At 39.2% G+C, this 26,433-nt stretch overlaps 1 protein-coding gene across 2 annotated transcripts; it reads right to left on the reverse strand.

The window, feature by feature from the left end:
• Positions 1–1,831: 1,831 nt before the first annotated feature.
• Positions 1,832–26,301, reverse strand: LOC142102349 (uncharacterized). Of its 2 annotated transcripts, XM_075187166.1 has the most exons (8): positions 26,186–26,300; positions 15,900–16,283; positions 14,891–14,986; positions 13,684–13,806; positions 11,340–11,466; positions 8,966–9,079; positions 6,134–6,241; positions 1,832–5,443 (listed from the first exon to the last, which is right to left on the reverse strand). In XM_075187166.1, the coding sequence occupies exons 2-8, from the start codon at positions 16,275–16,277 to the stop codon at positions 4,788–4,790; spliced, it is 1,602 nt and encodes a 533-aa protein (XP_075043267.1). In that variant the 5' UTR covers positions 16,278–16,283; positions 26,186–26,300; the 3' UTR covers positions 1,832–4,787. The 2 variants fall into 2 exon arrangements, with proteins under 2 accessions (XP_075043267.1, XP_075043268.1); XM_075187167.1 differs by lacking the exon at positions 6,134–6,241 and having other exon boundaries at positions 26,186–26,301.
• Between the last annotated feature and the right edge of the window lie 132 nt (positions 26,302–26,433).

The raw sequence follows: 26,433 nt of genomic DNA on the forward strand, positions 1-26,433 counted from the left end.
AGATCAGATATGCTGTGGTTTTTTTGATGCCATAATTGTTACAGATAGTGCCGCACATGGAATTTATCATAAATAGCATCTTCCTAGCAACAGTTTACAAAAATGTCCAAAAGACCATCCAGGTCAGGTTTTATCTAGTTACATTACATTTAATATGTACCATAAAACCAACCCCGCCAATAATCTGTTATTACAGTATTGACCAAGTCCCCCCAAGTCCAACACCATAATTACTGAAACCAGTGTGACATTCAGGGTCTAAAAAGGCGGCACAGAAATGGATAGGAGTCGACCACATATAGTGTTCTTCTGCTCCAATCTAATGAAGTCACCCTCTTTGGTCCAGAAGGCTCCTCTGGTTTTAGTTCGCGAAGTATGTTACAGCTAATCATGTTAAATGCAGAAATCCGCTATTTTATACGTGCCGTAGATATTCCCGTTTTTCTAAAAGAACAGAGACCAAAACTATTTTTTCCATTCAATTTCAGAGATGGGATCGGCTCTATATGGATAGACTATGCACAATAGTTTCTTTTAGATCAAGAACCACTTGGAATTTTCTTCACAGTGGCTGCTAGAGAGGACAGGAAATTTTGTAGCAGTTTAAAATTCAATCAAATTTCACCAGTTCAAGAGAGTCTTGAATATGTTTGTGGTCTTTGACATACGCCAATCTTACTAGCGGCTGCCATTGGATTTTCACGCACATCCTTATTATTCTAGGGCGAAGACTCACTTGGCTGCAATGTCTGGCTGAGCATATTGCCGGGCCATTACGGTATGGAAACTCCGCTCACTTTTCCTCATACAGGTGAGATTTCAGCCCCAATATCGAGCCATGTGTCGCCATAAACTGATCGGGAGACACATCATGCTGAAATGAATCTCCCCCTAAGAGTATTTCTAAGATGTTAAGATATGTCAATAGTTAAAACAACAGGACTCTGAAGGTGCATTCTCCTTTCTTCTCAATCAACAGAATTTATTTTATAAACAGCATTATAAAAATATGAGCAGCTTACGCTGTGGTATTAAGGAACAGGTCTTCTGACATTTCCTATTTAATTGTAGTAGGTACCTAGCATATTGTGTGGAGGAAATACTCTCCATCTCTGCTGGTGAGGCCCCAAATGAATGTATATCTCTGTGCAGGACTAAAAATGCAAACTGGGCAGCAGTGTCTTTGTAATGTTGGGTCTGCCTTCCCTATTCCCTCAACTTAGCCTTGCTGATAAAATTCACCATTACGAAACGGTGCCCAGGGCTTTGACTAGACTTAAGACAACAGAGACATTCCAAAGCCTCAAATGCCTTGGAATACAGAGAGAGGCAAGTATTAAGTTAAAGAGTTAGAGGTCACTGGGGACTGGGTTTCTTTACAGGGCAGCATGGTGGCTCAGTGGTTAGCACTTCTGCCTCACAGCACTGGGGTCATGAGTTCAATTCCCGACCATGGCCTTATCTGTGTAGAGTTTGTATGTTCTCCCCGTGTTTGCATGGGTTTCCTCCGGGTGCTCCAGTTTCCTCCCACACTCCAAAAACATACTGGTAGGTCAATTGGCTGCTATCAGAATTGACCTTAGTCTCTCTCTCTCTCTCTGTCTGTGTGTCTGTATGTTAGGGAATTTAGACTGTAAGCTCCAATGGGGCAGGGACTGATGTGAATGAGTCCTTTGTACAGCGCTGCGGAATCAGTAGGAATATAAATAAATGGTGTTGTTGTTTACAGGCAGATATTGGTGAAGTGTGTGTGTGTGTGTGTGTGTGTGTGTGTGTGTGTGTTTCATTAGGCGAGCCATATAGAATGAATGAATGAATACAAGAACACTAATGTGGGTAACAACTTGATTCTGGTTTATATCTTAAAACACGGTTTCAGTACAAAAAGTATTTTTAGAAAAAAAAAAAAATTCTGTTTACAACATAGATATGCCAACATTAGCATATTTTTAACATGTTCTGCTTTATTACTTATCGAGTCTACTAAAACAGAGTAGATTTGGTCGAACAAAAAACATTTTGCATAAAAAACAAACAGATAACAGCACCAAGCAACTGTTCCATGTACGGGCTTATACAGAGATTGTAAACGTGCCCTACACAATGTTGAGTTTGCAACCAATTAAGATTACAGTAACACAAAATATAATTACATACACAACTCATAATTGGCTTCTGATGATCCTAGATTAACAGGACAAACTTAAAAAAATAAAAAAAAATTACGTGCATGACGCAAATGTGACGCAACCCATCAGATATTATAGCAAGTTGCTAAGGGTAACTGCACATTTGCACCTATGTTTGTAAATAACTCAAACGATGCAATTCAGAATACGCATATAGAGAAGTGAACTTATATTAAAGTGCTCACGCATGCAACTATTTTAAATTAGTATGCGCGTGACAAAACTATGTGATCTTTCACGTTTGATAACTTTTATCGCTCAGTACTTGAAAACCATTGTATTCCCAATTAGAATACATTTCCATTTTCATGTGCAAAATCTCAGAAAAATGTATATACTGATAATGTTTGGTGTGTTCAAGGATATAACTATTTGTGAATTAAAAATAGTTTTATAACATTTCATTAACGTTGCAGTAGGTTTCCAGACAATCTAACCTTTTTTTTGTTTGCTGACTTGTGGCTAATACAGAGTAATGCATTTGTTATATGTAGTGTTATACTGTTGCTTTCTTTAAGCTATGATCAAACCTATGAGTTTATGTCTGCCAGCCATTCACAGGTTTGTTGTTACATCTGGACATGGCCAAGCCCTCAATGACACCACACTTCCCCCCCAATGAGGTCAAACTCAGCCCATCATTACAATCACTAGATCTTAATCTTGTGCTACTGTATTGTTAAATGATTATCCACATAAATAAAACTGGCAGGAAGGTATTGAGAAGATATTGGTATTATGGAAGAAAGAGGGGGAAAAAAGGCCTGATAGGTAAGCTAAACTGAAGCAGACTTGGTGCCACATTTACAGATGTTAGGGAAACTACTGCGACATGATTATCATTTTACATTCATATTTTAATACTTACAATAGATAAATATAAAAGGGGGAATAGTTAGTGTGCCTTTAAACTCATGAAAATCTGCTCCTTGTTGCTCAACCATTTGCAATATAAGAACTGCATTCTGATCAGAGTTAAAATAGTGTTAGATTATTTCATTCATGTACTATTTGGTCCTACTACGTGTACAAGTGCATCTAATTAAAAAAAGTTATTACAAACACTGACGAAATAGAAAAACAAAATTAAAGTGTACCAATACCAATGTTCAAAAACATATGTGTTCATGATCAGAACAGACAGGAATGCTTAAAATGTTTATAAAAGTCTTGTATCCCATCATCTACAGAAAGGTGAGGTAACCATCCTGTGTGGTAAACAATATTCAATCTATGAATTCACTAGAAACTAGTTCCTATTGCATATACAGTCTCGCCAATATTGGTCCACACACACAAGTGTGTAAGTGACGTCTCCGCTAAGAACGCGACAAATCAACAGCCAAATTACCCGTGACTTTTTACAAGTCAAAAGTTCTTAACATCTACTGGTACAATTTAATGAATATAAAATAAAATATAAAACATGTACAATGCACCCGATAATCAACTTGCACAGGCTTAACACCTTTCAGAAGGCCAAAAGCCATCAAGATGGACTACACACCATCACACTTTGCTTTCCTTCAACACATTTTTTTCATATAGCCGTTTCTCATACTACGGGGAATCCTGCAAAGTAAAACTACTCTGCATTTGTCAAAGAATACTTACATTTTTTTTTTCTTCTTGCATTTGTAAGAATATTTGTTCACCTACTAAAAAATACTATAAGACAGTTCTTTAAATCATTTTACCAAAACACTAAAAATGTCAACTTACAAAAAGCGTAAACACTGACTTTCGCTTGTACCTCCTGACTGGAGCCAAATTCAAAATGAAAAATACGTTAAACATTGCTTTATAACAGAGTACTTGAATTGCATAAATTATTTAGGTTTTGTTTACTTATTTTAAAAGTTCTATAAATTTCTTATTGTTTTTAGTTGCGTTTGGTTTAAAGCAGTAGCGAACCTCTTTTTATTCCCAAAACCCCAGAAGAGTCGGTCCACAATAAATGTATTGCATATTTGACAGTCAGAGGTCCCGAAATACAGACTGTTAACCACACTTGTAGTTCCAACTGTGCTCCTCTGGTTTAAAGTTAAAGTTGTCTGAGGAAGAGCTTCTATACATACTGATCATGGTTTATAAGTGTAATATGGCAAACACAATGTGGTAACAATAGGTTTTAGCGTTTCACAAAACAGCTGAGCGCTTTTATATTCAATACATACAAAAGGATAAAAGTTGACTGCTCTGGTCATACGATTAAAAAGGTCTGAGATGTAGAGGTCTGTGTCTTTTCCTACCGTAAAACATTTTTCAAGTATTACCCTTTTGGAAAATGTATGTTAAAAGCTATAACTGAACGATTCACTTAGTGTTCATTGGACAGATTCGCTTTTCAAGTGGTAGCAAAATAAAGTGTGCTAGAACGCAAGCTTGATACGCTAGAACTGATATGGATATTCCAATTAGGAGATCTACTGCACAACTAAGCTAGCTTCCCATGAAAAGAGAAAGCCGACCTTCTTATTGCTTGTGTTCTACCACAACCGGTTTGGCTTATGCCTTTGCCATGTACTAAAATTCCAAAACACCCATTTACATAGAAATCCCTGTATGTCATTCCCACTTTTCAATCTTTTGATCACTTTATCTGGTGTGAGTTCTTTGGTGACGGATGAGACAGGACTTCTGGCTGAAGCTTTTATTGCATTCGTCACATTTAAATGGTCTCTCTCCAGTGTGGATCCTTTGGTGTTGGATCAGCACAGAATTTTGGATAAAGCTTTTGTCACACTCATTGCACTTATAAGGCCTCTCCCCTGTATGTGTTCGCTGGTGGGTGATCAAGTGCGAGTTGCGGCTGAAGCTTTTTGAACAATGCGTGCACTTGTAAGGTCTCTCCCCCGTGTGAATACGGTGATGTTTGATCAAGTTAGATTTAACTGTAAAGCTTTTGTCGCACTCTAAGCATTTGAATGGTCTCAACTCTACGGGTTTCCCCTGTCTGGGTGCCAGGTTGGCATGCGAGAAGCTTTTGTCACAAAAGAACCAGCCATATGGACTTTCTATTTGATGTACTGTTGTGATAGGACTTAAAGCTCTTTCATCGGTATGGGGTGTAGCAAACCCATTGGCCGACACATTTCTTGACTTCCATTTGGATGCAGGATATAAGTCACCATTTATACTTTTACCAAAACACTGCGAGAGATTATACGTCATAGAAACCGGCTCCTGTAGAGTCAGGTGGCCATTCCATGTCTCCGTGTTGTCCTCTTCCATGCTGGTACCTATAGCGATATCTGTTTAAAAAAAATAAATCATTTTAAATATTATTCTAGACAGAATTTTTTTTAGAGAAACTCAATTTAACTAAATAGAATATATATTCTATCTTTTTCAGCTTATCACCAGTTTTGTATTACACAGACGGAACGAGGGGAGAGAGAATTGTGGAAAAAAATGAAGAGTGCTTGTTTGAAAGGAAGATTATATTGCTAGCGTATCGTGAGTGCGCGTAGAGTGTATGAGGGAGAACATGTATGTGATCGTATAAAGTGACAGTACCAAATATGGTGACAATTTGTGACACACAGGATGCCATGTCACAGCCAGCGATCCTTTGGCGTTTCTGTGCAATAAGACAGGTTACATTCACATATAATATGAGTTTTCTGTACAGCACTGCGGAATTAGTGGCGCTATATAAATAGCTGCTGCTTCTATGTAATACGGAGGTCTGAGCTTTGCTTCCTTATTCCTGCACCAGTTAGACAAGACATCACTAATCTGTTCAGGTTAGATGTTCACGTTGGTCACGTGCTGCTGTAGCCCCTCCCACTCCAAACTTGGCCTACTCACAGGAGGTGTCCATCACCCAATAGAGAGACATAAATTTAATAACCTAAAAGGACACATAAAAGATGGGTGGGAAGGGAGGGATACAAAAACAATTCACAATACTCAAACAGATCTGTGTCCAAGTTACACACATGGGTTAATATAGCCATTCCGTTCCTCTTCCAATTCTAGGCCACCCTTTAAATCATCATCCTCATGTTTTAATCTTGATAGAACATTAGGATCCACACTGGTATAACCTTAAAAAGAAAAAAAAAGAAAAAAACATTGCGGTCACTAATGCTTCTTTGTAGCTTCTCCAAAAACACACATTACATGGAAGTTTCACCTTCCTTGTACACCCCCCCCCCTCCAAAACTTGTACTAAATACATATCTTAGATACTTAAGATATGTATTTAGTACTTATCTGGCTACATTCTGTATTTCAGCAACCTTTAATAGTAAAATGCTTAATTTTGTTGCCCCTGAATACAACACAAAACCGCTCAGTGGATACAAAGCTGAACTGTGTACATATACAAGGGAAATGATAATAAACAATACTGACTGGTCGATATAAATACTTTGGAGAAAAGCACAGAAATAAGCCAGAAGAAAACTAATGCAAAACAATGTAATAAAAGTTGTAGGAGGGCATGTACATACTAAGAAACCAAAGCTATCTGAAGGATTAAGATCCAATGCACTGGCGACAGCCCCATGCGCAATATTAAGTTTACTCTAGTTAATTTACATTTTTCAAGTTCAGAATATGACAAAATAATGCAACCCCCATTCTGTTGCTATAGGCCGGTTGCTGCCCTTATACTAATTTCCATATAACAATGCATTTTGAATGGAATCATGAAAAATGAAAGAAGAAAATAGACAAACTGTTCATAAACGTGAAAGGTATGAATGGGTAATTTGTTGGATAGGCTGCCATCATGGGAAAAGCACTGTGCAATATATATTGCAAGTAAGGAAAATGGACAACAAAAATGTATTGCTATAAGTTTCTCTTATTTTAAGTGTTATGTAAACAAGGAGATAAATACCACAACTGTCTAGTTAGCAGTAACACATGCTTTGTATTTAAGGCAGAAGCTCAATTACAAACATTGGTTGCATGTGCACTAGACCGATAAAGGCTAATCACGGTCTAGTTTTGCACATATTTGCAATGTTAATAAAGGAGTCCTAGTTAGATGGGATGTGGGAAGCACACAAATGCGTCAGCATGCAATGAACAACTTAAATGATTTTATAAGCAAAAGAGCGTTGTTCTGAGATTCAAGGAAAAGACATGTTGGTCACATAAGCAGCAATATCGTAAACGGTGCCCAATCTTACCACATGCGTTCTGTGCGCAATCACTTATCAATTTGGTATGGGCGTCAAAAAGCTGGATTTGCCCACCTTTGCTGCCCACATATACCGCCAAATTTTAAATGGTCCCCTTTGTTCAACCGAAGACAGAGAAACTAATGCAGTTAGTATTAAGCCAGTTTGCATAGCTTATGTCACATAAAACAGTTCTGCATGAAAAATCCAGAAATTGGGCGCACATATATACACCCATACAGATTTCTATGATTCTTACTCAAGCCAACCAGTGCCTGAAAGCATGGCTTGGGGTGAGTCCGTGGAGTTCTAGTATAGGTCAAGTGCTGCAAGGTCATGTTTGTGCAATAGCAAACGGATGCAGACTGGGAAAAAGATGTCTATAGGCCTCAGACAGCAGAATTATTTGCGAGTGGTCAGGTTTGTGCGAAAATAGTGTACGAGAATGGTTTCCTGCGCTTTTGATTGGCTGTCTGCACTGCAAATGCCGTCTGGTGCTTTTGCAGTAACTTGGACATATAATATTCTTTTGTGTGCGTGTTTAAGCAATTTTTATTGAGGCTTAGTAGTGAATGCATTTGTTTTACATAAAACAAATGGATAAAAACATGAGCACAACTGGGACATAAGCGTCTGTAAACCGGGCACATATGTTACTGGTGCTGACCGGGCTGGATCTTGAGATTTGTACGGACAGCATTGTAAACACTTTTTTTTTTTTTTAACGTCCGTGTCTTTTTAGTGTAAATTACACTCATTTGGAGGCCAACTCTGCATCAGTCCCAGACTCCATTCGTCTTTATAAAATACCTATATATTAATAGCATAAAAAAAAAGTATGACTTTTTTGAGTGACTTATTTCTAAGATGCCGTTGTCTGCGTAGGGCATATCATATATTAAATTAAAGGTCTTGGTCTGTAGATTTGCGGAAAAATATTAATCAGTTGCATTGTTTTGGAGTTATTTCACAAAACGCCCATCCGCCATTTACAACAATGCATTACCATTGTCCATTGGAAAATGTGAGAGTTGTCAATACACCTGCGTCCCTGCTGGTTGCTCTGGAAACTGACAGGTAGAGAACTCTCCCTGTGCACCTGGTGAGTGACCTGGAACATGTGACCTGCTGGGTGGTCTGGAAACTGTGACCGTTATTTGCAGCCACATATATAAGCGCATCTTGTGGGCACCTCAACCACAGACAGCTGTGTTATTTCTATATTCACTTATCCTCGCTATGTTTACAACAAACATGCCAAGAGCCTGCCTCAGTATACTCAGTTGTTAACATTCCTACATGTAATGTAGTGTACAAAAAAAATAAAAATATTGAATTCTGTTAATAAAGTAATTTAGTCAATATATTTCAGTTTAATTTAAGGCGGTTATTGCCTGGTTTCCCTAGTTGCTATTATTTATTGTTTTTAATTAACGTTCAACGTCATTTGCAAGTTCTCTGACTTTACAGCAGTGCAGAGAATGCCTCTTCTAACAGTGGATGAAAGTTTCGTCTTGAGCTCATCTCAAACATGTTTTTGTGGTACATGCCCTCCACCAGACCACATACAAAGTCTCACATTTACAGTTTGCAGCATAACAGGTGAACCATGATATTATGTTAGAAGGCTTCATTCACCAGTAGCGGGACTTTCTGGCTGCACCAGGTCATCTGAAGAACAATGCGCTGTGTAGCGCATAACTTCTTCCTGCTTGATCTTCAGCAATATGTTTGGATTGACTGTTGGGTAACCTGTAAACATGAAAGCACTAAATAAATATAGAGCACCTTGAAAAGTTATTCAGCCCAAATAGCTTAAATACACATTTAAGAATCTCAGAGTCTGAAATTTTTATTTATTTTAGAATGGGAATTGTTATTTGCAAGTTACACGTTTATAATTTACAAACATAACATAATAAAAAAAATAATAACTGAAATATATCATTTACTAATGTATTAATCCTCCTTGGTCAATACTTACTTGAACCACCTCTGGTAGCTATTACAGTCAGTCTTTTTGGATATGTCCCTAATAACTGAACAGAGATTGAGAAATATTCACCGATGCAAAATATCTCAAGCTGGGCCAAGTGATTTGGAGAGCAGCAATAGAAAGCAAGTTTAAATCCTGAAAGGGGGAGGAAGGATTCTAGGTGGTATTTTGCAACGCTTTGCGGGCAAAGAAGATATTTTTATTTATTTACAGTCAAGACTTCTTCTATGTGAATCTCTTATAAAGGCCAAATTCGTGTAATGCCCTGGAGATTGTTGACCCCTGTACATTATCTTCCATCACAGCCATCGACTTCTGATGCTTATTCCCATAGATCGTAACTTTGCTAGCAGGGCCCTCTTACCTCTCTGTCTGTATTACTACTGCATTTACTAAATGTTGCACTTTGCAATTTATTTCAAATAAAACATTAACAAAAAAACCCCCCAAAAACTAGAAAGTTTCACATGTGAACGTTGTTTTTATAGATGTTGTTGTTATCACCACTTTGTGCTGCTAGGGGACCCTGCTCCATCTACTATCCAATTACGTCTGGATTCCTGATAGCCTCCTGTCACATTAGGACACTGCCCTGTCACATCCGATCCTGTCCTCACTAAAATCATCACGCTAGTAAACAGGTCACCAGCTCCCACAACATCAACACAAAAATACTCTCTGCTGCTGCCAGCATTACCGTGACAACTGTTCTTTCTTGTCTCTATCTCTGACGCTGGGACTGTGCATCTTGTACAAAGAAAACATGATGAACCCAACTTTTCAATTATTCGAGAAAGCTGCCTGTGGGAACCTTAAATAGGCCTTTGGTTCATGAAACAAAGGGTTGTGGGGAGTGCAAGCTGCACAATTAACATGTTTTATTGGAGAAATGTGGGTTTAAGTCTAACTTTTTTTTTTTTTTAATACATATAAGGTACAATGGAAAAGGTCTTTTGACCACATATTCATTTTGCAGAAAACACAAGCGAGGCAAAGTCGTCTCTTCTGTAGCCCTGTTCATTCATTACTCAGACCTCTAGAACAGTTCAGCACTCACTGTGCTTTTAACCCATCAAAAGACAGAAAAAAAAAATATAAATAAAAACTAAACTAAAAATGGGTGTCTGTATAGTGACAATTTACAATGTGCTACAAAGAGAATATTAAAGTGTATGAAGTTATTGGGCAGCCACCTTCCACTGGTTCCTTGGAATCGCACTTGACTGCAACACTGCATTAAAGTAGGACCTGTCGACAGCCGGACCCATGATATAATAGCAGGCATAAAACGCTGAAGTAATGGAGCCATCCGTGTGACAATCAGCCAGGACGGCAAATAGTAAATAAATGTGGCATCTAATTAGAGAACCAACGCGGTCATCAATTAAGTGGACACTGGGAATGGGGAGGAAATCAGCCCTGCATAACAAGACAATTACAGTGAACAAAGACAGGTCTCAAGAATATAAGCATCAGGTTGTTAACTGCAGTAAATAGGTGCAATGAGATCCCTTTAGCTCTTCATTCCCTTCTGTGAAGAAAAGAAAACCCTAAAATGTACCAGGAGCATGAGGTACAACAAGTTTCTCCTGTGCATATCAATATACTTTATTACATCATACACAATAGGCCCCAAATCTGGGCATGAACTCTGACCCTAAATCTGTTCGATATAACCCGAGCATGCGCCGGTTTGGCTGTAGATTATTATGTATACAATGGCGCACGCAGGGGGGGTTTCTGAGTCTCTAGAAACCCCCCCTGCACTAAGTGGCCACTGTCCTATACAGCAGCCGCGGCGCTGTCAAAGAAGCGTCCGCGGCGGTGCTGTATTGTATACAGCACCGCCGCAGACGCTTCTTAGACAGCGCCGCGGCTGCTGTATAGGACAGCGCTGGCGAAACAGAGCAGCTCTCTCTGGTTTTTTGGGGGGGGTTTTGGGTCGGCGGAACCCCCCCCGACAATCCTCCGTGCGCCCCTGGTATACTGTAGGCAAGTGTAGATTTACATTCTCACCAAGTGATATTAAGGCTTCATAGTTCTCTTTCATCATGTTCTTGTAGAGTTCCCTTTGCCATTCCTCAAGCATTTCCCATTCTTCGTCTGAGAAATACACAGCTATCCTGTTTAGAGTGGCTGGAGTCTGGGAAGTACAGCATATGATTGTCAGCACAGCAACATCCACATAGCAAGCATCATTGTGATAATAAAGGTCACTGTTATACCATGCTATGAGAACACACAGCAGGACACGAATACTGTGACCATCCTAGAGATGACATTTACATTCCACTGTAGATTGTAACAAGACATGCCTTAAAAACCCTTATTTTATAACCTTGCCTAAAAATATTCAATTTGTACACTAAAACCAACGCAGCTTCAGCACCTGATAGACAAACGGCAACCATTGGTACACTAGGTGAACTTATAAGTACATAAGTTATGCTATGAGACAGTCATGGCTTCTATTGCTACAACATGATACATTTCATTAAGATATGATTCTATACAGTGTTCCCAATGGTGCAAACTACAAGTCACTCTATGAAAACATCACTAATCTCACATTGCAATTTTTCAATTCTTACTGATTTAAACAATACAAATGCAGTGTTCTCCCAAGAAAATGTTGCCAGCCGGGTGGCATTAAGAAGTAACCGGGTGGGGGCAGTTGTAATACTTTGCACCAATATTGAGAAATGTTGGAGGTTATTGCCCACAGCTGCCAGAACTGGTGGTCAGTGGTAGAACACACACTGCTGGCTGTAGTACTTACATAGTGCTTGTTTTAATAGGAGAAACAATAGTTTATTCTATTATAACAGGACTCTGTTGGGCTCCAAGAGCCGGGTGGCTAGTAAAAACAGCCGGGTGGCTAGTAAAAACAGCCGGGTGGAGCACCCGGGAAACATGTGCTGGGGAGAACACTGTAAATGTACAGGAAGTTTATATGGTATGAGTAATATTGGTACTGTAAAAACAGTACCAATATTACTGCAAAACAGTTTGCTTATGGGGGACATTATTATGAAAGAAGAATTTACAAAAATTAGGGCTGCTAAAAACACCCAACATATTTTAACCCTTCTGCTGCCATACATTGCATTTCTGGACGATCCAACCATTTTTTACATTTTCAACAGCAATAAAGTTTGTAGCTTTGATTCTACCCCGTTTTTTCACCTGAATAGATACGTTTTGTTTTATTTTAATGTTACACTAACGTTTATTGCTATATATGTAATAAAGATAAAATCCAAATACAAAACTGTTGAAAAACCAACTAAAATGATAATAGGTATATTTAGAGAATTTATTTCAGCAGTATCAAAAGAGTGCAGTCATTCTTTTATTAGTATTTTACCTAGCAGCAAAAAGATTAATATGTATTTTTTAGCACTTTATTAGTAAACAATGTTTAATTGAAATCTAAGCTTATGCTATAGCATGTAAACATATGCTCTATCACAGTGGCAGTGAGTGGAGATCATATAAACTGCAGTACATGCAGGCGATCACATCACCAGGTTTTCCTGCTGACCCTAGGTGCAAAGCAACCTCAGAGACTCCTGTGCACATTTGTTCAAGAAACAACTGGACGGTACACATATGGAAGCCTTAGGGGTATATTTACAAAACAGCAGGTTTGAAAAACTGGAGATATTACCTATAGCAATCAGATTCTAGCTGTCAATTTGTAGACTGCACTAATTAAATGACAGCTAGAATCCGATTGGTTGCTATAGGTAACATCTCCACTTTTTCAAATCCGCAGATTAGTAAATATACCCTCTAGACTTACCAAATATCATGTCCTATAAGCACTGGACAGCCATAATCTTAGTCCTATGGTGGAGCCATTGAAAGGGTTAACTCATTGCTGTAGCTGGATATCTGCTTAGTTGTGGCATCTTGTGCATGTTGCGTCATCCAAATTGTGATCCACTGCAGTGCCTGAACAATTCATCAACACAGGAATATCAACAGTAAGGCTAACTGTGGCTCAGAGGAATATAAAACTAAATATTGGTTTACAGCAAGTATGGCAGGCATCTGCTATTCATCTATAAGTAGGTGTCTTTGGCTAAATACAGGCCTTTCATGAGCATAAACCAATAGCAGCCAAATGGGCTGACAAGATGGGTTAATTAACTGCATTACATACAGAAAAACTATTGAACAAAATGACAAGACTGTAACACAGTAGCTGCCGGTTACTGCTTGTACCAAGCTATACAAATGCTGAGCTACCTATTCTAAGCGGATCATACAATAACGTGGATACCTGCCAAGGAACACAGGGTGTCCATAAATTCTGAACTAAAGGACAAAGACAAATAGAATGTACTGTTCATACCTTTCTTTGTAACGCTCTGGGGACTGGGGTGAAGCTTTCCTTCAGAAATTGGGACTTTAGAGGAAGCAATTTTCTTCTCCACAACTGGGGTTTTCTTGGACGATGGTTTAGGCCATCATCCTCCTGTATGGGATTTATTGTACATTAAGCTCCAGTGACAGCAATTGGATAAAAATTGAAAAACGAATATAGGCTCCTTAGGGTGATAAAGCCGTTTGAAAGGGGGAGGCAAAATTCAGGCCCAGAGAAAGCAGTATACGGATTCACAAGCAATCATTTTCCACTCTATACAGCAATAAATGTCCCCAACCAACTCACAAATGTCTCCCATAGATTAACGCAGCAATCAGCAACGCAAACAAGGGTGGTGTACGTCATCTTTAAAGCATGTGGATAAAATGCTGTGTCTGTATATGCACATAAGAATACATGGTATGGGAGCAGAAATATCAGAAGATATTAAAGACTTAAATGAAAGCAGTAGTAACAGGCTCATTTTTTAATGGATGAGTTAAATAGAACAAAGGAAGCTTGTCTCTACCTGGGCACATATAAAAAGTGATGACAAAAGAATATATGGGCCAAAGCTCCCCCTAGTGTTCAATAAATATTATCCTTACATTTCACAGTAGTTGTATGCTATTCCTTGTAATACATTAGTTATTTTAAGAATAAATGAATCCTGCCATTTTAATTAACACAATGTTAAATTATGTTTTAGGATACTTCATATTTTGTATAATTATGTATTTTTTTTTGGTTGTTTGGTTTTTTTTTTATGTGAAAAAGGAAAGCTGACAGCCTGTCACACAACCTATGTCTTGTGCGAAAATTCTGTAAGCCAATGCTGCATAAGGTAGTGACTGGGGCGGGTGCAGGGCTGATGCGGCTGGCTTCCAGTAATAGTGAAGTATTATATGGGGAGTTTGCCATGGTTGATGGTAGATTATACTAATAGATATTAGAAATGACTCATCACTGAGTTTATGCTCACAATTAGCTATGCAAGATTAGAATGGATCTCCTGTCTGTCTTGGACCAATCATAAAGGAGTATGTTTATAAGACAAGACAGTAATAACTGTACTAAGAGCTTAGCAACTTCTACTTTAGTACCATGTGGATTTAACCGGGTTAAACAACCGACTGAAAAGAAGCATCGGAAAAAAAAAGTTGCACAGGAAATGTATTGAATTGTTATCTTATACCGTTTCCTTTGCAGCGTCCTGGGATGTTGATGGGCTGGTTGTCTGGTCAGATTCTAGCTTGGGTCGTTTCTGCTGCTCAAGAAGATTATCCAAGAGCTGAAACAAAAGAGCCATTAAATATTATAACATAGAAGAAAAATGTGTGATTATCTGTCTAGGTCTAATATATATATATATATATTTTATTTATTTCTTTATTTTTTTTTAATATTTCCCTTAAGGATATACAAGCACATGACCCATGTGCTCCTCCCTGAAGATCGCTTTCATCTCTTATTTTATTTTCACTCCAGTACTTAACACAAGAACCCAAATAACTAAGCCCTGTCCTGATGAAGGCCACACCAAGCCCTGTGCCCTCACATATGCAGCTCTAAGTCCCTCTATTGCGGCGGACAATGGGATCAGTTTAAGTACAGACCTCATTATTGTACCAGCTTGTTCCCTGCACACAACCCATCGGCCTGTGCACCACACAACATGCCAGTCAGATGCTCATATAATAGTCGTCATGTATTCCTAGACCATATACTCCGCACAATCACTGCAGCAACCAGGGACCATTCAGTTCCTGGACTAACTACCTTGCCATGCACAGAAACCTTGGCTGGAGGGCAAAGAACATTTAACAATCACCATGGTGGATTTCTCTGCTATGGGGACCAGACTTGGGCTACAGTTATGTGATGTGATATTTTTATGGGTATATTACACCATTGGCCCATACGGTCTACAAAAACACCTCCACGCTCTACTGAACCCCACATACAGTGACATGTTATGCTTTTTCAAGGGAAAATTGGTGAAAGTACTATTTATCGTAATAATAGAAAAAGAATCTGAAAAGTCCTCAAATTTCAAGTATAAGGAGAGAAAAAAAAAATACATGCCCACTTCACTAAGAGGTGGGCAGATATGGGAGTCTCCTGGACATTCCAGGAGAGTTGGCAAGTATGATTTAGTACACGAATGGTTTCCAGTTTGAAAAAGCTGAGGTTTTTACTATTACCTGCTTTCTTTCATGTATTTTCGAATGATGAGCTGCTTGCTTGCGTAGCTTAGGAGCCCCAGTGGCAAACAGTGTTGGCACCGCGTTGACCTTTAATTTTCGCCTCGTTCGTTTGTGGTTCGGTTCGAATGGAATAAGAGGAGAGTCTCCAATCATCTCAAACATCCCCTCTTCAAAGTGCTCTGAACACAGTACAAAGTGCCCTGGGTTCTTCATCAGAGTGTCCCGTACAAATTCCTGCACGTTACCCACGTCTGTGCGGCTGTGATGTACCCAGGTTTCTGCCAGAGGCAGCTCATTGGGAAAGGAGTGCATGGAGACTGCCATGGGAAGCTTCCCACTGTGATTCGTGCAGCCATAGGCAAAGCAGTGAGGCATTTCCACCTGGGCAGGGAAAAAAAATAGTTTAAATTAAATGTAGAACATCAAATCTCAAGATAGTACAAAGAAAAAGGAGGGGGGAAAAAAAAGAAGAAGCATATTTACATAATAATATTGCACAGATCAGACTAGATACACTAAGAATAAAAACAAACAAACTGCATTTAAAGGGTTTCCAGCTTGACATGAATAATTTATTAGCTTGTATGCACCATCCAAAAACTTTTATCAAATAAAATTTATTTTTTGTTCCAAATTGTGATTTTTAGTCATATATTACTGTCATATATTACTGTCATTAGGTAGTTCTCGAGTTTGTGTTTGCTGCATTTGATACAATTGTATATAGAGAGCAGGTTGGGTCATATCACTTAGAAATTCAAAACCAGGAATCCTATATGACCTTAAGTCTGCTCAGGACTAAAATGGTCAGATGTCCTTTTAGGAGCCAAATAAGTTAAACAATTTTATGAACCTGTTCCAACTTCTGCAATTGATTTTGTTACATCAGGAGCCTGAAATTTCGCAAAATAATCACTGAGAGGTAAATGGAGGTGAAAAAAAATGGGGTCTGACATAGAAAAACTGGAACACATGGGAAAAATACCCCAGGGCAACGAAATAAACACCTCTGTTTGATTACATCAGGATATGTAAAGCCCAAACACAGGTGGAAAAAGATAAGATAGACTATTAAAAGTTGCAGAAGGATAGGTATAAAGTCATCTGAAACTGGACAGCCCCTTTAAAGAGTCACTATTTAGAAAAAAAAAAGAAAGAAATTAAACTCATTATAAGGGGAGAATCCATCTGGCAACGAGGTGCCGCGGTTTCCCCGGAACAGTCCGCAAGACACACGTCACCGTTTTTACTAAAATCTCAGCTCACTTTTCCTCGTGTTCCGTAGAGATGCGAGTGAAAATGAATGAAGATTCTCTACCGTATCGTCAGGCGATATCTGGCAGCATCTCACAGCTAAGCGAATCCACCCTCAACCCAAAGAATTTTTAAAAATATACATATAAAATTCCCCAAACACCGAGAGAAATTAAGATTTGTGACCAGTATTCTCCCCAGAAGATTTTGTCACCCGGGTGGCATTAAGAAGTACCCAGGTGAGGGCAGTTGTAATACTTTGCAATAATATTGATAAATGTTGGACGGTGCCAGGACTGGTCAGTGGTCTAACACACACTGCTGGCTGCAGTGCTCAGATAGTGCCTGCTATAATAGGAGCAACAATGGTTTGTTATATTATAATAGGGCTCTGTTTGGCTAAAAGAGCCGGGTGGCTAGTAAAAACGGAGCACCCGGGAAATAGGTGCAGGGGAGAACACTGGCTACATTGCAGGTAACCTTGCAATCAACCTCACTGGTGTGATTATCCCCCGTTATCAGCCATTTTAGGCACCGAAAGGTTCTCTGCATTGAATTTCAGGCAGAATTTGGGCTGATGAAAAGCAATGTCGTCTAGAAGTGACTTTATCTTCCAGCAGCTCATCACCCTCACCATAGGCTTAACGTCCCGCACATGATACCTCCCTGGAATGCCCTGGGTCCTTTGTGCCTGGGATCATCTATTAGTGCTGCTGCTTCCAGCCAAGAATGGAAACATTTTACTAAAAGCTCTTTCTAAACAAAATCTAAAGTGCCTCACTGCCGACCCCCTGTCCCAGCTTGCTTCCTAGTATACTTGATCTCTATGTTGTGGATAGTGATCTTCTCACTATGAATGTTATACAATATCTGTGTCCACCAAGCAAACCCCACAAATCCTGTGAATCCTCCACAGTTTTCCCAAGGACTGGTTGTGCCCATGCATTTGCTATGGACATGACAAACCTTTTCATTTTAGTCATTTACACCTAAAGCTTGATGACATTACATACATTGGCAGGTATTCGCATCATAACAAAGACCCAAAAAATGGTCAATAGTCTGGAATGGTCTATATAACCACCTATATTATGCTATGGCAGTATCTACTATACACAAACGCTGGCATAACCAAATGAGGATTTCAAATGTTGCAACATTGAACAGCATGTCAAGAATATAATGCTACAAAGAAGAGATTGAACAACAAGCTGATAGTATTGCAATAATGTTTTAAAATACCAAATTGGATGTTTTAGGAACACGAAAACCTTTTTTTTTTTTTCCTGATCCCAAAGCACCAGTGTATAAATTGAAACAATTGTTAAGAATTACACAGACAGTGCAGATTGAAATATATGCTATATATGCTATTGAACATCAGTACCAAATAATACGCATAACTAATTCTTTTTTTAAAAAATATTTAACTATATTACTATTTTCATTGACTAAACAAATAAAAAGATTTTGATAGTAACTTTTTAAAAGCATACAAATACTAATTATATTTTTAATATTTTCCACATTATAATGTCCCAGCTTTTGGAATCATTTATCCATCACCCTCCCTGATGATGAATACAATTGATAATTAAACTAAACAGATCACCATGCAAAACGAATTTGGGGAATTTCAAAAGGTAACAGCTCCAGTTTGAATGGTAAACGTCTACTAGTAATAAGTTGCTCAGAATGTTATACACTATACAGCAGGGGTAGGCAACCTGCGGCTCTCCAGGTGTTGTGAAACTACAAATCCCAGCATGCCTTGCCATCTATCTGCTGGTTATCTACTGGCAAAGCATGCTGGGACTTGTAGTTTCACAACACCTGGAGAGCCGCAGGTTGCCTACCCCTGCTATACAGCCTAATCAATCAGATTAAACGCAGACTATGCCCAACACATAACCAGTGCAAAAAACAAAACAAAAAAACAAAACACTTTGCACAGTTGTCCAGACGGGTGTAGAATTTATTTTTATAGGGCATCAGACAATTATATTTTTTTTAAAAAATCAGGTTGAAGCACTACTGAGTACTTGCCCAACCAAATGAATCTGCTGAGAACCATTAGAATGAGACCCAGACATTTGGCAATTACGGACAGAGGCGCTCTTGCTCCTATAGAAAGCCCCAGTTACGTCCTCACCAGAGTTTGTCAAGTTCAGTCATGGTAGTAGTACCAGCTGTTTACTGTGTTATATTAGTCAAAGCTAAATGCCTGGTTGGTGAACTGGTGATGGGACCGACATCATGGCTCCAGTCCAACAATATGCAGCTACCAGGGCACATATTTTAGCGACCCGGTGACTGGAATTTACCCAGCAAAGATCAAAACATAATATAAAGTATTTTTAGTTATTCTCTAATCTTTGTTTGTACAAAAAGAAACAAGATAACAATATAGAGCAGTGAGGGGCGAAGGGATACTTTTTAAAGGACCTCATGTGTGGCTCTGGTTACTCAAGAGGGCCACACATTACATACCGTTTACAGAGAAGCATTGAGGAATTTTAAAGGAGCCATAACACTTACTCCTATTGATATTGTATTCTATTATGGTATCATTATGTTTACACAAACTACGCATTAAGTTAGAGCAAGACTAGCTGGTAATACAGATCCCCACCGCCCAACAAGAAGTGCAAGAATGGAAAAAGGCCTTAGAGGCCACCTGTTGATCACTCATATAGAGCATAAAGGTTGTACAGAGGCTCCTGAGCCAAAAGGAACAATAGTGGGAAGAGCAAAAAGGTAGTTCTTTATTATACAGGCACCACTTGTAACGGGGACTCAAGAATAACACTAGCCTGGTGTATGTATTGTCAGTATTTTTTTTCTGGTTGTGGGATTGTTGTGCACTTGTGCAGGCAAGATGTCCTGTAAGGTGGAAGAAATGAGATGGTAAACGAGAGGCCCGGTACTGCAGGTACACTGACAACAATCTACAATAGACTGTACACAGACTAGCTTCTGAAGCTATTTACAGGGTCCTGGAAAATGAACGACGACCACCTATGTAGAGGCTGTTACTAATCCAATCAGTTTGGTTACCTTGAGCTCCTAATGCACCTGGGGCTGCAGTGGGCAGGTTTCTAAAACAATTTTAATGCCATTGGCACTCAAAAAGTAGTAAGAGGTGGCTTCTATAAATCGTTCCCTTATGGTCACATTTGACACGAGACCTGAAATCATGTCTGTATAATTTTGTTCTGTGAAACCAGCCATGACCTGGTATTAAAGTAAGCAGTATTCTCCCCTCACTATATAAAGTGCATTCACATAAAAATAATTGCTGCCAATGTATGCCATCATATAATTGTACTAAGGGTGGCAGCACATAAAACTACAAGATGCCTCAGCATTAAAGTCCTATATGTTGGCAATGCTGCTATACTGTGTATTCTATAAAGGAACACTGCTGGAATATATTGAGCATTACAGATATCTATTTATGCTGAGCTGTCCCGGTATATGCCGATACACTGTGTTCAGCTTCCCAGATGTAAAATGCTGATCGTAATAATTAGAAAACAAAATTCTGGTAGTAAATGTGCCACAAATACATTCTAAACAGAACATCTAATGTTTCCTCCTCAAGACTCCAACAGCATAAAGTGCCAGGTCCCACATTCCAGACGCATTAGGTGTGTGAATGTTTTTCTGACAACATACGCCTGCAATATGAGGACTGGAAATGCAATGGTGACGTGTGCAGAAGCGAAGAGAGTCAATAAAATAATCTGGATGTATTTTGCACTAAAAGTGTTTCACATTTCTGAACTCCTGACACCGTATCTCATGCTGTAGACATTTTTCCCCAGGCTCAGCAGGGAGACAGAGGATTTAACTCCAAGACTAATTACACATTCAGGAACGCCTCGTGACCAGCGGGAGAAAATCAATTCAATCAAAATGTGGTTTGTTTTGGGGTTTTTTTCAGATATATATTCCTGCATGAAATACTCAGTCTGAACACGGTCTGGTGCTATACGAGGTTAAGAAATCTCCAAAAATTGAAGTGCGCCCATCACCTACTCCTAGTCAAGGTGGCCATTTTGTGGGCTATTCATTAGAATGCAGTAAGCCAATACACTAGGAACCAGTGACATCACTCAAGCCAAGAGCCTCTTACCTCAGTGATCTTAGTGGAGATACGTTTGTCTCCACATTACATAGACAACAGGTGCAATTTAAAAGTGAATTTTAGCTCATTTACTTATTTTGACAAAGTGATTGAAAATGCTGCAGTTTAGGTTGTTTTAAACGAGAAGGGGGGTTGAATTTTCTACTATAGGAACTTACAACAATGGCACACATTATTTTGCCAGTCAGTTTAACCTACTTAGACAAAATCATTGCTGAAATTGACCAATTTAATTTGATCCCAGACATAAGAGCAGTTGGCCAGTAACTGGCATTAATGAAGTCACATATTATTTCACCATTCGGCTTTACAGGACGGTCTGCCCGATATGGTCTCCCAAACTGGATGTGGAATTGGCCATTCAGCAATTGGGCAAAAAGGACAGATCCTAATATGTGTGGTCAATGGTCTGTTGCCACCAATCCACTTTTAATGTGTTTCTCATGAAACGAGTAGCGTTGCAGTGTTTTAAACTTTACAAGACAACTTGTTTTATTTATCAATGCAGTAAAGCATACTATTACTATGATTTGTATTGGTAAATGCATAGTGTGTGTAAAGTGTGTTGTATAACAAAGAGCATGTTAGTTTTCTTGCTTTTTTTTTTGGGGGGGGGGGGGGGGGGGGGTAAGCTTTCCCCCCCCCCCAGAGCAGGTCTTTGAACAGACCATTAATATATATATAGATGTACTTCTCTTAATGAAATGTAGCTTGTTTCATTAACAAGAGATTAATATTGGTTTAAGTCCAGGGCTATTGTTTGCTGTGTGTGCAGGCTACTGTCAAATGTCCATGCCTTTAGGTCAGATAAGTAGAGCAACCCCATACTTTACAATCAAATCAGATTTGATATTGAGCGGTTCACAAAAAACAAAACAATAGAGTGGTAGACATGTTGAATGGCTGAGAATAAATTCCATTTATCAGACAGTTTAAGGAACCTACAATCCGATGGTCTTCAGTGAAAACATTTTCAACCAGACACGTTTGGATTGAAGCTGATTGAGTAGTATTTTAACAGTGATTAAAATCCACAAGCAGTCAAGCAGTATGAAATGGGGAAAAAAAAATAAGTGGATGTGTACATGCGGCCAACTTTATTCTGAATCAGAATGCAGTTTTTACTTTGAACACAAACATTTGGATCTCGCCAAGTTTGCCGTACGTGGATCAAGCCTCCTCCCAACAAACAAAAATTATAGCCAATACCTAACTTTTTTTTTTTTTTTTTAAATCTTTCTTGACCCATTCAAAGACCCTGCTGGGCTCCTGACTTTGACCGAGTGGCTCTTGAATTCCACATGACATCATATTGTAGGTTATTATTCTGTTACCATTGCCGATTCCATGTAGATTCATTCAGTCCATCTATCAAAAGACTGCAACATCTTCATTTAGACCTTGACAGACAATTATCTGATCTACACAGAAAATAAACCTACCCCATGATCAAACATGTGTTCAAATTCGATAAGCTTTGAAAGCAAAATGTATAAGGGTTTGGTCTACTGCTCTTTATACATTGCCACAAGATCCCTACTTTTATAGGCTTGAACAAACCATACAGTGGAGAAGTTTCCACATACTATGACAGCTGCTGACCTCTTTATTCATTATTTGCCACCAACCATGATAAACCCTCGCAGAGCTCAGACCCATCCTATCATTGTCACGTATCACTCAGTCCATCTGTCAGTACTGTAAGCTTCAAAGGTTCAAAGAGGGAACGCCACCGACACTTTCACTAAGTTACCTGTTCCAGAGATTCCCAGTGACGTACACAGTTGTACATTATGCAAAATACAATAAATACCAATAACCTGTACTCTGCTGGAGCTGCAGATAACCTGTCTCAAAGAAGCCTTAGCATAAGCTTGAATCATAAGCGATTCCCTGGAGGATAAAGGAATGCCAGCTGTAACCTGTTAATCCTCTAGGATGGAGATTAGTCAGTAGGAATTCCCCTCTAATCAGAGCCATGTAGTGCTCAGTTTAATCATCTCTGCTGCTGAACACACACACAAGTCTCATACAAGGGTTCAACCAAAACAAAGGCCAATATGGGAAAATGTTTCTACAGTATCTCAATTAAGCAACCAATGGTGCAATATCAGTGTCATAACGAAAACCTCATCCACTGAAGCCTATTTTAATGAGTTTTATGTAAATTCATGTTTTATTTACATCAGTCAAAATACTTAAAAGACAAAGGAAAGAATATTCGCATTATCTTCTATCATTTAGAAATACCGCACAAAACAAAAGCTTCAGAAATGGTGAATCATGGATGCCTGTTGTCTCTATCTGATAAGTTTGCTATATCTTTCGACAAAAGATTCAAAAAAAGAGATGCAAATACTATATGAACAAGCCATACAATAAAATAATGAATGAGATGTAAAATAACACTTTTGTATCATGCTGTTCCCAGCAAACATTAAGGACAACAAAAAAGTCAATGCAATATATATATAAAAAAAAAAAAGTGACAATAAATATAGAGGTCATTTATAACAGATAATGGCTGCTCTGTATGTACTGACTAAACCTGACCTGTTGCCTAAACACAAAGCTGGCAGCTAACCATTTTGTGGGCTGAGCTACTATAAATTCCCTGTCTCATTAATTTATTAAGCCTAAAAATTGCAATGCCGTGGCTTCATGTAAAAGCAGGTTAATATAGTAACACTGCGTGATGCCTGGAGAAAAATACTATAAGATCTATTTAAACTTGATATATGACATTTCATATATTTTAGTGTAGGTTTGACAGGAGACTCACAGCACTATTCTACACTGTTAATGTTTAGAATGCTCAAACAGGCTTCATGATGACCTAGGCACAACTTTAAACTTACCTACTAGGGGTGAAATTAATTCAATGTACTGTGAAGTGCCTTGTCGGGCAGCACGGTGGCTAAGTGGTTAGCACTTCTGCCTTACAGCACTGGGGTCATGAGTTCAATTCCCAACCATGGCCTTATCTGTGAGGAGTTTGTATGTTCTCTCCGCATTTGCGTGGGTTTCCTCCAGGTGCTCTGGTTTCCTCCCACTCCAAAAAAACATACTGGTAGGTTAATTGGCTGCTAACAAATTGACCCTAGTGTGTGTGTGTGTGTGTGTGTGTGTGTGTGTGTGTGTGTGTGTGTGTGTGTGTGTGTTAGGGGATTTAGTTTGTAAGTTCCAATGGGACAGGGACTGATGTGAGTGAGTTCAGCGCTGCGGAATTAGTGGCGCTATATAAATAAATGGTGATGATGATACCTCCAGAGCGGTGATGTCTGGGGAATTCAACACCTGCCTAATGCTCTGATTTGCTATAGGTTCTAGTCCTAGCCCTACTACTTATTCTCATACTTGACCATCTGTACCCAGTTTTGAAGTATACAGTAAATTACACTAAACCTCATCAATATAAGTTTTATAAAAATACCCAATTCTACATTTTCAGTAAAAAGTACTCAGAGGCAAAAGTTATTATTCTGTATAGCCAGCAGATATTTCAGTTTACCCATTGTTTTTTGTTTCTAAATTGATTAATGTGGCTTTTAACGAAGAATACTTTATTTACATGTGTATAACATTTATAAAGAAATTCATTTTCTTGCAAAACTGCATGAGATTTAAGCCACCAAATTATCAAAACTAAAGCCTATTTATATTCAAAATCATGACAGGAATTCCATACATTTACACATTCAGATCAACCAGTGTCTAGCCACAACCCAAGCAGAGAGCCAGATCAAACAAACAGACCAAGCATCGCCTGGACCACTCAATGGAGCTAGTTTGAACATCACTTGACCACAATTTACCATGAAAGAAAGGTCTGCCATTGCCTATACTCAATTCCCTGACCCAGCCAAATCATCCACTGTCTAGCTACGACCCCCTACAGAGCCAAAACAAAGAAATAGCTCTAGACCAGTCAGGGTCAAGTCAACAAAACACAATGGCATTTAGGTGAACATCAACCTACTCCAGGTATGCACAAAGCAATCATCACTTATTTATATAGAGCCACTAATTCCGCAGCGCTGTACAGAGACCTCATTTACATCAGTCCCTGCCCCATTGGAGCTTACAGTCTAAGTTCCCTAATATAGACACACACTCAAACACACACAGACAGAGAGGGAGAGACTAGGGTCAATTTTTTTAATAGCAGTTAATTAACCTACCAGTGTTTTTTGGAGTGTGGGAGGAAACCGGAGCACCCGGAGGAAACCCACGCAAACACAGGGAGAACATACAAACTCCACACAGATAAGGCCATGGTCGGGAATCGAACTCAAGACCCCAGCGCTGTGAGGCAGAAGTGCTAACCATGCAATATCTATGTCTGGGCTAGAAGCCTCCCCTCCAAAAAAATCTAAGAACCAGAAGCACCTTTTAAGAAAAAGAAAATTGAAAAAAAATAATTATATATATATATATATATATATATATATATATATATATGTGCACATACATACATACATACATAGCAACATCAGCCAATAAAAACAAAAGTCAAGCTATGCAGAAAAGGGTCATTAGTGAAGAAACACAAATCCAGACACATAATAACAAAGAGAAGCAGACAGTCACAATAAAACACTAGAAGCTCCCGGGTATAAAGCCCTAGACCTAATACATAGGTGTGTGGTAGGCTCAGATATACTGTTACATACGGGCCTTTACAATGTAATGGACACTTTCCAGCAGTGAAGCGGCCTGGGGGGGTGACATGGGCATTGTGCTGAGCCCCCCCAGGACCACCCTCACCAGTACACATGATCCCGGCCAATCTATGGCTCTCAGGCTGCTGTGCACCTACAGGTACAAGGACCTGGCCCAGGCACGAGTCCCCCCGCACAGTACTCCGTGCTCTCCTCACCTGCTGGCCGCAGACCCTCTGCTAGATCACACTGTAACCGGGTGATACCAAAGCGGAAACGGCTAGATCCCCTTCATGAAAGGACCCTCTGACATCACCCGGTCATGTGACCGCTGGAGTCACGTGGTGCACCGGGGAGGAGGAGGCAGCTGCTGCTAATGTTCCTGTGCAGCTACTGACAGTAATGTAGAATCAGGTAGAGCAGTGTTCTAGCAACAGAGATTGCAAGATGGACAAATGGTCTTCTC

The sequence above is a fragment of the Mixophyes fleayi genome, chromosome 9 (genome assembly GCF_038048845.1).
Source record: "Mixophyes fleayi isolate aMixFle1 chromosome 9, aMixFle1.hap1, whole genome shotgun sequence".
NCBI lineage: Eukaryota > Metazoa > Chordata > Amphibia > Anura > Limnodynastidae > Mixophyes > Mixophyes fleayi.